The following is a 12,601-nucleotide window of genomic DNA, read 5'->3' on the forward strand; positions in this document are numbered from 1 at the left end:
TGTCCCACAGAATATAATGATACACATTCAGAACACCACATGAGACAAAGGCATTGCTACTGCCAGTTAATGAGAAAAGATTTAATGATGTTTGGTTGATTAAAAAATGACTTTTTCAACAGTTAGACTTGGACAGAACAAGGTACACAGTCCAGCAGCATTTACACAAAGCAAGATTCAAGTATTTGACTGGATGGTGTTACTCGTGTACAGATTACAAACAGAATGCTCTGGCACTAATCCCACACTGTTTAAGCATGTTTCCCTACTCCCTCACAGCTCCTCCCCCTCTTTGTTTCCCTCTACCTCTACTCATTTCTTAAGTTTCTTCTGCGCTGCTTTCTTTTTCACCAGTTGTAACCGTTTCATGGCGTTAAGCTGGGACTCTTGGGAAGTTGGTGCTTTGTCCCCTGGTGTGGCCTTTGACCCATTCCCATTGTTCCCGTTCCCTCCTCCGTTATTGCCTCCATTCCCTCCTCCACTTGCCTGGGACCCGCTTGGGGAGCCGGCCCCTGTTGAAGAAGACCCTTTCCCTTGGCTTTCACCGCTCGATGAGCGGTTCAGTGGCTGCTTCCCCAGAGTCAGGGGCGGAGGAGGTTTTAGAGGCACCTGGCTAGAGCCGTTTCCGTTGCCGCTCCCAGGTATCTTTGCACTTCCAAGTCCTGACTTGGCTCCTGCTAGCCCAGACAGCCCGACAGGTTTCTGGCCAGAAGGAGTTGTCAAGGTCTTGTGGCTCCCACTTGGGCCTGAGGAACCTAGTTTGGAGCTGGCAGGAAGAGATGGGTTTGTCTTAGCGCCAAATGCAGCCCAGCCTGTAAGACCGCTGCCTGAGGAAGAGGAGCTGCTGCTGGTGGGATTGGCTGATGTTGTGGATGCCTGAAATTATAAACAGTTACCACAGTTATCACAGTGCAAAACAAATTCGACAGAGTAAGATTTCATTGTCATATTGCAATGATAGACATAAACCGAAATCTCTGGAGTCAAACAACAACAAGTAAGGTAAGGTTTTATTTTTAACTGAAGCTCATATACCGCTTCAAGGCAAGAGGGATAGTCCAACTTTAATTGCTGTAATTACTGTATTTAGCTTTATATACCCATCTCTTCAAGATGAAAAAATACATTTTACAACCACCATAGTTGGACATTTATGCTTTCTATCAAAATGTGTCCGTACAAGTAAAGTTAGCTGGACACTCAGTTTTAAAGTACACCATTAAAGAATAAAAGAAGTACATCAATGCACGATAGAATCAGCAAGAGTAAGTTGTTTTAATTACGGATTTTTGTAGAGAACACACTTTAAGAGAGCAGCAAAGTCATTTGCTATGTTGTCTGGAGTTTGCACCTTCAAGGTTGAAAGCACTTAATTGGAAGTCGCTTTGGATAAAAGCGTCAGTTAAATGACATGTAATGTAAAAATACATATTTATCAAGATATGTCAATCAACACAGTTACCTGCAAGCTAGACAATGTCTCAACTTGCTTACTTAAGCAACACTCCCCCACTGACTTGAATTAACATATTCAAATCACTGACTACAAGTCAACATGTTTGCAGTAAAATAACTCCGGGGTGAACTCCAATAAGTAAAAGTACTCTGAAAAGTTTTAAACCCACTCCCTCTGGGGAAACGATATGGTACTGCAACACTATCTAAGCAGCAGAAGTCTGATCCTTAAATGCATACTTTCTGCTCATTTGCCTCTGTTGGGTTTTATGTTGACTGCCTTTTAGGGCAGTTTTGCACATTGGCAGCTACTGCTCTTCTCTCTTGCTATCAGTAATGACTTAGGGGTACTGAATCCTTGTTTTTGCCAGACTTCAGGGTGACACCGGAGCACATATTTTTGTGGATCAAAAGGGGCGTCATACTGCCATAATTAGTTAACACATAGCCTACCTTCACTTCTGTTCTTTTGAAGGCTTGGAAGGTGCTGGCTGTGTCAGGCTTGGCTTTAAGCTCTGTCTTTTTCACCAATGTGTCTTTTACAATAGGTGCGGATGATGCAGATGCAGGGGAGGGCTTCTGTGGAGGTTTCTGGGCCTAGAGGACAAACAAATTGTTTTAGACAGAAATATAATACTAATACAGAAACTAGTAACATGACTATGCACTTATTGGTCACATTATCGATGATGATGCACTTAAGTAGATACTGGAATATAATTTATTTTCCTCACCATACGCTTCATTTGCCTGGTGCAGCGGGCACAATACCACACAAGCCGTGGATCGTTCACTTCTTTGTCGGTCACCTGGGGCTTGTGACAGTCCTGGTGGTACAGATTATGACACTCCTGGCACTCAACCAACTGGTTCCCCATGGTCACTGTCATTTGTCTTAGGCAATAGAAATGCACGTTGCAGGTTAGAACCCAAGTTTAATTAGACTGGAATGCATACTGACATCCTGGAGCTCATGTACTGTAGTAGAGGAAAAACTACATTTAGTTTATTTTGTTAATACTTGAGATGTACCTGCAGACCACACAAGCCAGGCCCATTTCCATGGCAAAGTCATCGGCATTGGTCTCATCGTAGTCATTTATGTTTGGCAGGAGGTCTTTGCTCGTCTGAACGGTAATCGGGGAAGAGCGATTCTCCTGTTTCTCTAAACGAGGCTTTTTCGGAGGATCCACCTCACCCAAGTCAACCCGGACCTGTTTGTCGGTAAGGCAGAGAGAGGTACGTTTGCACAATGCATGTTGACATCAGTGGCATAAGTAATAACATTGTCAAATTGTAGCCAGCTTATTCATTATTATACTGCCCAACATGGAGTTATGAATGTGTTTTTCTTGCACTTTAAGGAAAACTCTGGACTAGCTGTATGGATCGGCTTGGTATTTCTTGCCTGATAGAGTGCAGCTCTGCAATATAGTGCTGTAGGTCTAAAAGAAACTTGAAAACCAAAACATAAAAAACATTTTCCTTTTAGCTGCTTTGACAGTTATTCCAAAATGACTGATGTATACGTGTAGTTTTACATTTGATCATAACTTAACAAACGTCACAATTTATGCTGTAAACAAAAAACATGTTCACACGCAACAGAACAGGACTAGAACATAGTTGACAAAAAAAAAAAAATACAAACCAATGGTCAAGGTAGCCTCAAAGACACGGACATATTTTTATGTGGTTTTGAATTTATTTTGGAGTGTTTATTTATTTATTTTCCCATACCTTCTCAGCAGGTCTCTTCTCTGGCTCTTTCTTGTTTTTTTCCGAGCTGGATTTGCTACTGCTACTGCTGCTGCTGGAGGATGAAGAACTTGAGGACTTGGAGTCCTGTTTACTTAAGCTCAGTTTTGACACAGACCCCTTGGACACTTCTATATCCTGAGGATACACAATGATAATACTTGGCTTTCAGTTGTATAAATTACATACCAATGAAAAGATGAAAAGATAAATGAGCAACAATGGGATACATCGTAAATAAACAACTTAGGATGTATTAACATAAAAACGTGATGATGAACTCCTTACTTTTTGTAATGAACGGTAAGAGGAGTCACTTCCTCTTGAAAGTGACTCATCTAGTAAAGCTTTGAGTTTCTCAGCAGAGTCTTTACTCTTGGAGTGCAGGTAACTCAGCCCCTTTAGGAAGATGGGATCCAGCTCCAGACTGACAGGTCCAGCCATGGCTTTAACTGGGAGTCAGAAAATAATTTTATATGTGAAACAGCTTTTTAGGCTACAGTTACAATTTTATCAAATACCCCTGCTAAGGTCTTTCTAAGTTAGGTTACACACAAATTACATATTTAAAATATATAAGACAAAAGAAAATAAATGCTGTAGCTGTCATATAGACATTGCAGTGGTAACTTGGACATACATTTGACTTGGCAGAGAGCTTCAGGATTAAATACAGACGGAGTACAGTAAAACAATTCATTGATTCCAAGAAAATGTCTTTTCAAAGGCTTAAATCTCTACAGGTCTTTGCTACAGTGAATAAAACACAGTACCAGTGTAAACAAACGGTTTCTTGCATCTACAGCCTCCTAGCTGGAATCACTTAGTTACTTCTTAATGTACGGTCTTCAGGGTTATTCTCAAATTCAGCTAGATTAGATTGGGCTGTTAATATTAAATAAAAAACAAACGTCTTTACTCCACATAAAATATTAAGGAGGATTGATATATGTATTGGTGGAACTAAATGTCTGATTTTCTTCAACGCAGCCAAATCCCACCCAGTTTGTACCCTCTCATGTAGTCGTTTTTATATTTGAGACATTTGCACTGATTACCATAATCATTCATATTGATTACATAAGATGAGCTAATACAAACTGAAGTATAAAAAAGGAGGGCAGAAATAGGCCAAAGAGAAAGCTCTCGACTCTTGTTCAAGTGTTTACTTCATATGATTCACTCTGATGCTTAATTTACACCTGGCCTATGTGCTGCCCTTGCGGTCGGAACTAGCCTACCCACCAGGGTTGAATCTGTCCTTATTTTCCTGAAAAAAAGAAATACATAACATAACATAGAGTTTATGTGGTTGCTCTGTGACGAGCCCCGGATCACAATCACAGAACAGTGTACGACACAGTAGCTAAAGTTACCTTTCCCGTCAACTGTCAGTTATAAAACCAAGTTTACAGGTTAACATTTTTAGTTGGACTACGTTACCTTACACTCTGCTGCTTCTGGTAAAAACCTGCCCCCTTTAACCACCTACTTTCGTTAACGGTTGAACAACACTCTACCCGAGAAGCAGCCGGGGCGGACGCTTCCCTGCCTGTGCAACCGTTAAATATGTCCGGAATCTACACGCGCGGAACCTTGTTTGGAAATCGGTTATATATTATATTAAAAAATATGACATAACTTTATCCTCTGCATTTAATATGTACCACGTATACGTACAGGTAATTTAAAGGTAACACTTTATAATAACCACCACTAATTAATTGCAAATTGATAGTTAAATAAGCTTATTTTACTTGTTATTTACTGTTAACAAGAAATCATTTGTAAACCGTCAATAGACATTATTTGGATGGCTATCATGAAGTTGCAACTGGTGATTATAATACCTTGGAATAGTTAATAAATACTTTGCAAAGCGTCTATTAACATTATTCATGATGATATTATCAATGCACTAATAATCAATAACAATCTATTTTAAAGATAACAAAAATAATTTAATGGGGCAAAATTAATGTTATTTGATGCTTTTTAAACCACTTATCAATCATTAACTAATTATTATAAACATTATAATTGCCAATTTTATAGATGCTTTACAAAACAATAATTAACATTGACAAATGATTAACTATCTATCTAAATGTATAAACTAATTATTTTATTTTTCACTAAACTATTGATAAAATAACATAAATTATAATATTACTAATAATTAGTAAGCATTATAAATCACCATTTCATGGTTTGTTAACAGTAAAATAACCAACTAAAGTTGAATAATTTACCATTTATTAATTATGGATATTATAAAGTGTAACCATTTTAAATGTTGGCAATGTAGCGTTTTCGCAGTATTGATTTGTAAGTTTTGACAGCAGACAGATGGGGGCGCTGTGGAGCTAACCTAGCTTGAACTGCCTTCAGCACAAGAAAAGAAGAAGAAGAAGCAGCAGTAGCACAGTGGCAGGAAGCGTGTATCATAACAACGTGGTTTTATTGAAATTGCCGGTGTTTATATTTGCAATACTAAAGCTGTTGTAAGTATCTAGTCCTGTCATTTCATGCGCCGGATCCGAATTGGTATTTCAGCTAACACGTTCTTGCTGCCATAGTTTAAAAAAAAAACACCTGAACACATTTCCAAAGCTAGCTAATTACTTGTAAACCTCCCTCTCTTTTTACTCCACAGTAGGCTACTATTAACGATGAAGCACACGGAGGTAAAGCAACAGCATCTCTCCCTCTATCTAGAAGTTTGTTCCGAAACTGAGGAGCCGCGTCTTCCGCTGCACACATCCATCGCCCTGTTTCTCCTGTCCTACTGCGAGTGCTCGTCTTTCAAAGTTTTCCTGGTCTTCGCCAAACCTGCCAGCTCCCAGTCACTAAAGAGTCAGCTGGCAGAGTGTTTGGATGTGTCTGACATGCAGTTGGAGGATCTGCCCCAGTTGGTGAAGGGCTGTCGCCTCCCTGCTGTTTTGGATGAGACCAGGAGGCTTTGCAGGGCAGGGCTGGCGGTGGTCCTGAGACATATCATCAACAAGACCCTGGAGGCTGACCCTTCTAGAAAGGATGTGTTGGCACTGCTGGGATTCAAGAAGACCTGTCTGAAGGCCTGTGCTGAGGTGAGTGGCAAGCTGGGACACACATGACCAAAGTACAAGTCCACGTAGCATCAGTCATAGTTGTTCTACCCTCAGGTCATTAGGATCCTAAATACCTTGACTGCCCCCCCCCCCCTCCTCCCTATCATACACATATTGTATATATTTATTATTATCACAGTCTTAATACATACATTTAAGGAACTGACTGATTACATTTCACTGAAATTGTATATATTTTTTTATATGATTTCATGTGACAAATAAATAAATTAATTGATTGATAGCCCAACTTTGACTACTTGCAAGGTGCATGGAGAAGGCAGCTTTAAAGGTTTTTTTTTGTGAAACCTATGGCTATAGACTCGTGACATTTATGAAAGTCGCAGGAGTCACAATACAACTAATCCCTAGTTCAGGTCAGCTCAACATGCAAAAATAATGAAAATATAGTTAGTGTGGCGCCCAGATAGCTCAGTTGGTAGAGCGGGCGGCCATGTGTAGAGGTTTACACCTCGACGCAGCGGACCCGGGTTCGATTCCAGCCTGCGGACCTTTGCTGCATGTCATTCCCCCTCTCTCTCCCCTTTCACTTCTTCAGCTGTCCTATAATTAAAGGCCTAAAATGCCCAAAAAAATAATCTTAAAAAAAAAAAAAAATAGTTAGTTTGGTTTCCATGGAGTAGGTCAAGGAAATCTATCTGGAAATCTACACAACTGCTTATACAATTGGGTACAAGATTACATAGTTTTTCAACAGAAATGTCTTAAAATAAAGCATTACCACTGCTTGTTGTTCAGTTGACTGTGAGTAAAGCCTTTCACATGGTGTAGCAATGTTTTCAGTCCTTTTATTTTACTATAAGGACCACTCAAGATGACCAGGTTCAATTACATTTTTTTTAAGTTACCGCATCTTAATTAGAGTTTGGTTACAATGTCTAGTCTATATCCACGACATTTCACTTCTGGGATTGCTACGGTGCCACCGGAAATTCCGCTGGATGTCCCTCGCTTCGGCCGGATGTCCGTCACCTTCCGCTTTCTTTGTGTTGGCATTCTAAACTTCAGTGGATTTATGAGGACTATGGTTAATTGCTCCTCAGATCTCTGCAGGGTAAATTGAGACAGCTATCTAGACTATCTGTCCAATCTGAGTTTTCTGTTGCATGACTAAAACCACTTTTGAACGTACATATGTTCCACCCAAACAAGTTCCTTCCCGAAACTATTTTGCAAAGGCACAGTTGCTTCATACGGCATTTAGCGCTGCCAAAGACCATTGTGATTGGTTTAAAGAAATGCCAATAAACCAGAGCACGTTTTTCTCTCATCCCGAAATGCTGTGTGGACTAACCAGACCTTCCTCCGCAGCGTTGTGGAGGAAGGTGAAGGTGAGACTACAGTGTCAGCAGCATCATACTGTACTTGGACAAATGTCAATAAAACAACACAGCAATAAACAGTTAACCAGTGTCTTTCGGTTTTGAGTGCTTTTAAGGACAGTTCTGTATTTGACCTCAAACATCTTTTCTTTCCTTGCTCTCAGGTGAGCAAGTGGACCAGACTGTGTGAAATTGGCATCCCCTCTGCAGTTGAAGAACACCTCACAAATCCAACAAATCAATATCAGCAGCTTCCTCTCCCCATCCTCGCCCTAGAGCGAAGGCTAGCGGAGCCTGTCAAAGTCCACAATGATGACAAGATACGGAGACAGAAACTCCAAGAGCAGAGACGGAATGAAAAGAATGAGTTCCCTGAAGGCCAAGGGAACCCAGATTCTGAGCCTAAACCTGGACAGTCACCACAGGTACGTGACGGACTTGAGCTCAGGGCGGCTCTGGCCAAACTGTCTGTGGATTCAGTTCCGACTTTGACCACCAGAGAGAACTCTGAGATCAGGAAAGTGAAGACCACAGACCTGCCTCCGCTGGAGCATGTGTTTGCCGAAGGACTGTACTTTACTCTGACAGATGTGGTGCTGCTGCCATGCATCTATCAGTACTTGGTAAGGGCCTTGGAGTTTATGATTTATCTTTGAGTGTTATCACTGATGAACCCTTGTGGCTAAGGATCCTGCTCTAATTACTGCCTTAAGTTGTTGCATAATTCTGATCCACACATACACGTCAAATTCTCGTTTAATGTTAGTATTGATGCCTTCTACTTTGAATGCACTGACACACTATGAACTTTACAACATTTAATCTAAGCAAAATACCGATTATTGTGTCGTGAGCAATCAAGTGTAGCCATGCAAGGATTTGTGTCTCAAAACAAACAGTAGCATACATGTCTGACCGCACCTCGTAGATGGTGCATTCAGGTTACAGATCTCCCCCTTTACAGGTATTTACTGGCTTTTTTTAATGTGTTTATTATGATGACCGGTCAAATTGCACATGACTTATGGTTTTGACACTCTGGTCAGGGTGAGCAGGCAGTACACCCAGCCCCTTTTTCGATCCATCCAGGCAGAAACTTGACTTAAGAAGACTCGCTGCGTCAGACTTGGCACAGGTTGGGCTCTCAAAGGTGGTCTAGAGCCACCTGGCAAAGAGTGATAACAGTGTACTGTATGGGAGGGTTTCTATTGAAATGCAGCAGGTTGAAATGCATTTCAATGACTTTCCTTGGGAAAGTTTTTTTCTCTCTCTCTCTGCAACAGATCAAGAATTGGTGGGTTGTTATGTTGACCTTAAAACTCTTAACTTAAAAAAAAAAGAAAAAATCTGCAAGACTTCAATAGCTCATGAACATTTTCTGAATATTCATTAGGTAGAATGGCTGCATATTTTATAAGTAAAGTTAGTAATTAAAGTAAGGAGACCAGAGAGTACCACGGCTGTTTAGTTCAATGGTATATTGTTATTGTCAGGAATGCTGCACTGTTAAGGCAGTGAAGTGGGTCTCAACCTCCATTTCACCCTTCAGCCGCCTCCAACTATTCCTTGACTGTGGGAATGAACTGAAGTTCTCACAATGAGGCATTTAGTAGTCAGCTGTGCTCCAGTGGTTTCCAGTTTCACACTCAGCCTAGCGTGTCTCCTCTGAACGGCCATCACTGTCCATGACACATGCGGCCAAGAAGGATCCTTTCCACTCCACCCACTTGTCATACTGTAGATGCCCCTTTACCCTCTAGTCTGTGTCCCTCTCTCTTTCTTCTGTTTTCCACACATAGTCACACAGAGTGACACTGTGCCTCTGATCATGTCTCTGTTTGTGTCTTTACCCTCCCACCAGCTAACGCTGTTTTGATGTTTTTCCTGCCGGCCCCTCGTGTCTATCCGTCCACCAGTGTGATGAGTGAATCCTGGTGGAACCTGACCTCTCGCTCCACTGGAGATGACATGTCAGATGAGTCACTTAATCAATATCTCCTTTGTTTTTTTCTTTTCTTCTTTTCTCTTTCATTGTCTTTTATAGTGTTCCCTCCAAGCCCATGCTGCGAGCACTCTACAGTCACTCCCGTACCTGCTGCGTTGGTACAGCCGTGTTCAGGAAGTACCTGGGGTCATTCGGGCAGCCGATGCCTGTGGCATGGCTCTTTCCATCCCCCAAGTTCCCACGTCCAGCCTCACAGGGCCTTCAGCAGAGGACAACCCAGCTAGCCTATTGGAGCAAGAAGAAGGCCAGGAGACGACCACACAGTTTCCCTTTGTCGGTGGCCCGAGGCCCACAATGACTAAACTTAAAGTAAATAATTACATAACCTTATTTCTCATCATGTTTTACCTCTCTGTGGTCTGCAAACATATTTGCTCTCACACTCTCGCAACTTTGACGAACTGTCTCCCAATATCCCTTCACAGCACAGATGGAGGGTTTGAAGGCTCCAACTGGTTGTTAACTATTATCCCTGTAATTTCACGCACCCATTTTCTGCTATTTATGCCTTCAAGAGTGTAGCTCTAAGTTAATGTTTTGGCTTTTGGCAGACTTTCTTAATTGTTGAATTTTCTGCCAGTGCTTAAATGTTAAGTGCTTTCAGTCACAGAATTAACATTTTAAGTGGGCTGTTTTAGGATGCTTGTCTGTACACATGCTTTTCTTCTCACATATGTTGTTTGTATGACAGTATTTGTTATCAGTCAAGACTAACATAATCTGTTTATATGAACAGTATTGCACTGCCCTTGGTGCATTGTAAAATGCACTATTCAGTCTTATTAACAGATCCTGTTGCCACTTCAGTAGTGCAGACAATGCAGATTCAGCTTATCCTCATTTCAGGTGCAATAAAAACAATGAATCCAGTCCAAAACAAAGTTTTATAGCCAGACTAAGTAGTTTATAGTAATGGCTGAAAATCTCAGTCTAAAGAGACAAGATTGCCCACAATAGTAGCATAATGTGTCCACGCTCTTAAAATGCAGTTCCCTCAGGACACACACACACACACACACACACACACACACACACACACACACACACACACACACACACACACACACACACAGATTGATATTATATTTATGTATTTTTGCATTCTTAGCTCTATAGCACACCAAATATTGCCCCTGCTACATTTTTCTACTAGCTTTTCCAGAAGGAGATAAGCAGGCCCAGCTGTTTAAAAGGAGACTGTCTCCTCAAACCTGACTAACCTCTCACTACTAAGCCTTCAGACTTTCTCTTGGCCTTGTTGCTCTGCTCTCTCAGCAGAGATATTTCTGTGATTTCCTGCTGGCTAAGTGTCTATAACAATGTGGATTTTGAATGACGGGAAGAGAGGGCAGTGAGAAAGCAGCATTCGGAGAGTTGAAATGAAGAGCTGGGTGGTCAGGATGGATCTGCCTTAAACAGGCCATGCTGCCGGATGAAATTTAGTTAGCCACAGATGCACACAAATGACAGTTTTCATGGCAGGTAGAAATCAAATATTAAAACTGAGAGGAATGTACACACACACACACACACACACACACACACACACACACACACACACACACACACACACACACACACACACACACACACACACACAATGGCCACCATTCTTTATTTTCCTGGAGAGATTACAAGGATGGCTGCGTGTCGCCACCATCATGTCTGCACTGCAGCTGTTGTGTTGTCTTGGCCAAGGTGTGTGTGTGTGTGTGTGTGTGTGTGTGTGTGTGTGTGTGTGTGTGTGTGTGTGTGTGTGTGTGTGTGTGTGTGTGTGTGTGTGTGTGTGTGTGTGTGTGTGTGTGTGTGTGTGTGTGTGTGTGTGTGTGTGCGCATGGAGACAGAGAGATCTGCCGTCTGACACGGTGACACACAATCCTTCACTGCTGCTAACCAGAGGCACCAGGCTCATCCCGCTACTCTATCTACAATATAAATGGCTCATAAAATCTCCCTCTTTCTCACTTCAGTGAACACACACTGATGCATGCCAGTCAAACTGCCTGTGCAATGAGCTGTAGAGGCGCAAACTGTGATTACAATGTAAACAAAATAGTAGCTAGCCCCACTATCAAAATTCAAGACCCAGGACTAAAAACTGACTGCTCTCACTGACAAAGTGATTGAAAGGTCTTTAAATACAGTTGCTATGTGTAACATTAGACAACAGTTCAATTCAACCGGATCAGTTGAATCAAAATTCAGGGAACTCTTGGATTTTCTGTTGGCAGAGTGGGGTTTACTGGAAAGCTGGTGTCCTAAAAACTGGGATTACTGAAAGTCTGTGTCGGTCTCTGTGGAAACTTGTGTGCTGAAACTAACCAGCTGTGTGACTGTGTGGCAGGCTACTTACTCAGTTTAGTCCTAAATTGGGCATAAGGGTTTGGCCATCGCTTGCCATTTAAGACTCATCTCTACCATCTTGAATGTAGTGTCCACCTTAATGCAACTTTAGAATATGACTGGTGCATTGTGAAAATGTGGCCTAAACAACACCGATGTCAGATGTGTTACAATTGTCCTTGTGCCAGAATGCAGTGGTGGAATGTAACTAAGTACATTTACTCATGTACAAATTTGATCTTTTCTTTCCATGCCCCTTTCTACTTCTACTCTACTACATTTAGAGGGAAATATTGTACCTTTACCACACTACATTAATCTGAAAGCTTTATTTACTAGTTACTTTTTTTTGTTTTTGCACAAAAAAACATAAAATACGATATTTTATTATAAATAGAACTACCCAACAATGTATAGGCCTACAAGTACATCTTAAATGATTAGCCAATTAAACACTTAGTTGATTGTTTCCAGTTTCTAAAATGTAAATATTTTTGGACCAACTGAAGAAAGTGCTTTACTAGGCGTCTAATTTTTCTGAAGTGTATTGGATGTACGAGAGTATGTACTGTAGTTGTGTTGTCTCT

The 12,601-nt window shown here is 41.2% G+C and overlaps 2 protein-coding genes across 3 annotated transcripts in view; one reads left to right on the forward strand and one right to left on the reverse strand.

Annotated features, from left to right (window-relative positions):
- Nucleotides 1–51: 51 nt before the first annotated feature.
- Nucleotides 52–4,784, reverse strand: ints12 (integrator complex subunit 12). Its single transcript, XM_028601226.1, has 7 exons — nt 4,657–4,784; nt 3,502–3,665; nt 3,196–3,351; nt 2,488–2,669; nt 2,190–2,349; nt 1,909–2,052; nt 52–876 (listed from the first exon to the last, which is right to left on the reverse strand). Exons 2-7 carry the CDS (start codon nt 3,655–3,657, stop codon nt 313–315), a joined length of 1,362 nt encoding a protein of 453 aa, XP_028457027.1. The 5' UTR covers nt 3,658–3,665; nt 4,657–4,784; the 3' UTR covers nt 52–312.
- Nucleotides 4,785–5,563: 779 nt separating this feature from the next.
- Nucleotides 5,564–12,601, forward strand: part of gstcd (glutathione S-transferase, C-terminal domain containing) — a 58,218-nt gene continuing 51,180 nt past the window's right edge. The window contains exons 1-4 of one of the 2 annotated variants that reach the window (XM_028598424.1): nt 5,564–5,717; nt 5,870–6,302; nt 7,831–8,289; nt 9,711–9,980. In XM_028598424.1, coding sequence (XP_028454225.1) covers nt 5,886–6,302; nt 7,831–8,289; nt 9,711–9,980 — 1,146 coding nt within the window. In that variant the 5' untranslated portion in view covers nt 5,564–5,717; nt 5,870–5,885. The remainder of the gene's footprint in view (nt 5,718–5,869; nt 6,303–7,830; nt 8,290–9,710; nt 9,981–12,601) is intronic. The other variant, XM_028598433.1, reaches the window with a different exon arrangement.

Source organism: Perca flavescens, chromosome 2 (genome assembly GCF_004354835.1).
Source record: "Perca flavescens isolate YP-PL-M2 chromosome 2, PFLA_1.0, whole genome shotgun sequence".
In the NCBI taxonomy this organism is placed as follows: domain Eukaryota; kingdom Metazoa; phylum Chordata; class Actinopteri; order Perciformes; family Percidae; genus Perca; species Perca flavescens.

What these genes read in the sequence shown, in the direction of transcription:
- ints12 (XM_028601226.1), bottom strand. Translation starts at nt 3,657, where the DNA reads ATGGCTGGACCTGTCAGTCTGGAGCTGGATCCCATCTTCCTAAAGGGG. An exon ending in CTTACCGTTCATTACAAAAA is followed by an intron (nt 3,352 to 3,501) that starts GTAAGGAGTTCA and finishes GTGTATCCTCAG; the next exon opens with GATATAGAAGTGTCCAAGGG. An exon ending in CTGGCTTGTGTGGTCTGCAG is followed by an intron (nt 2,350 to 2,487) that starts GTACATCTCAAG and finishes CTATTGCCTAAG; the next exon opens with ACAAATGACAGTGACCATGG.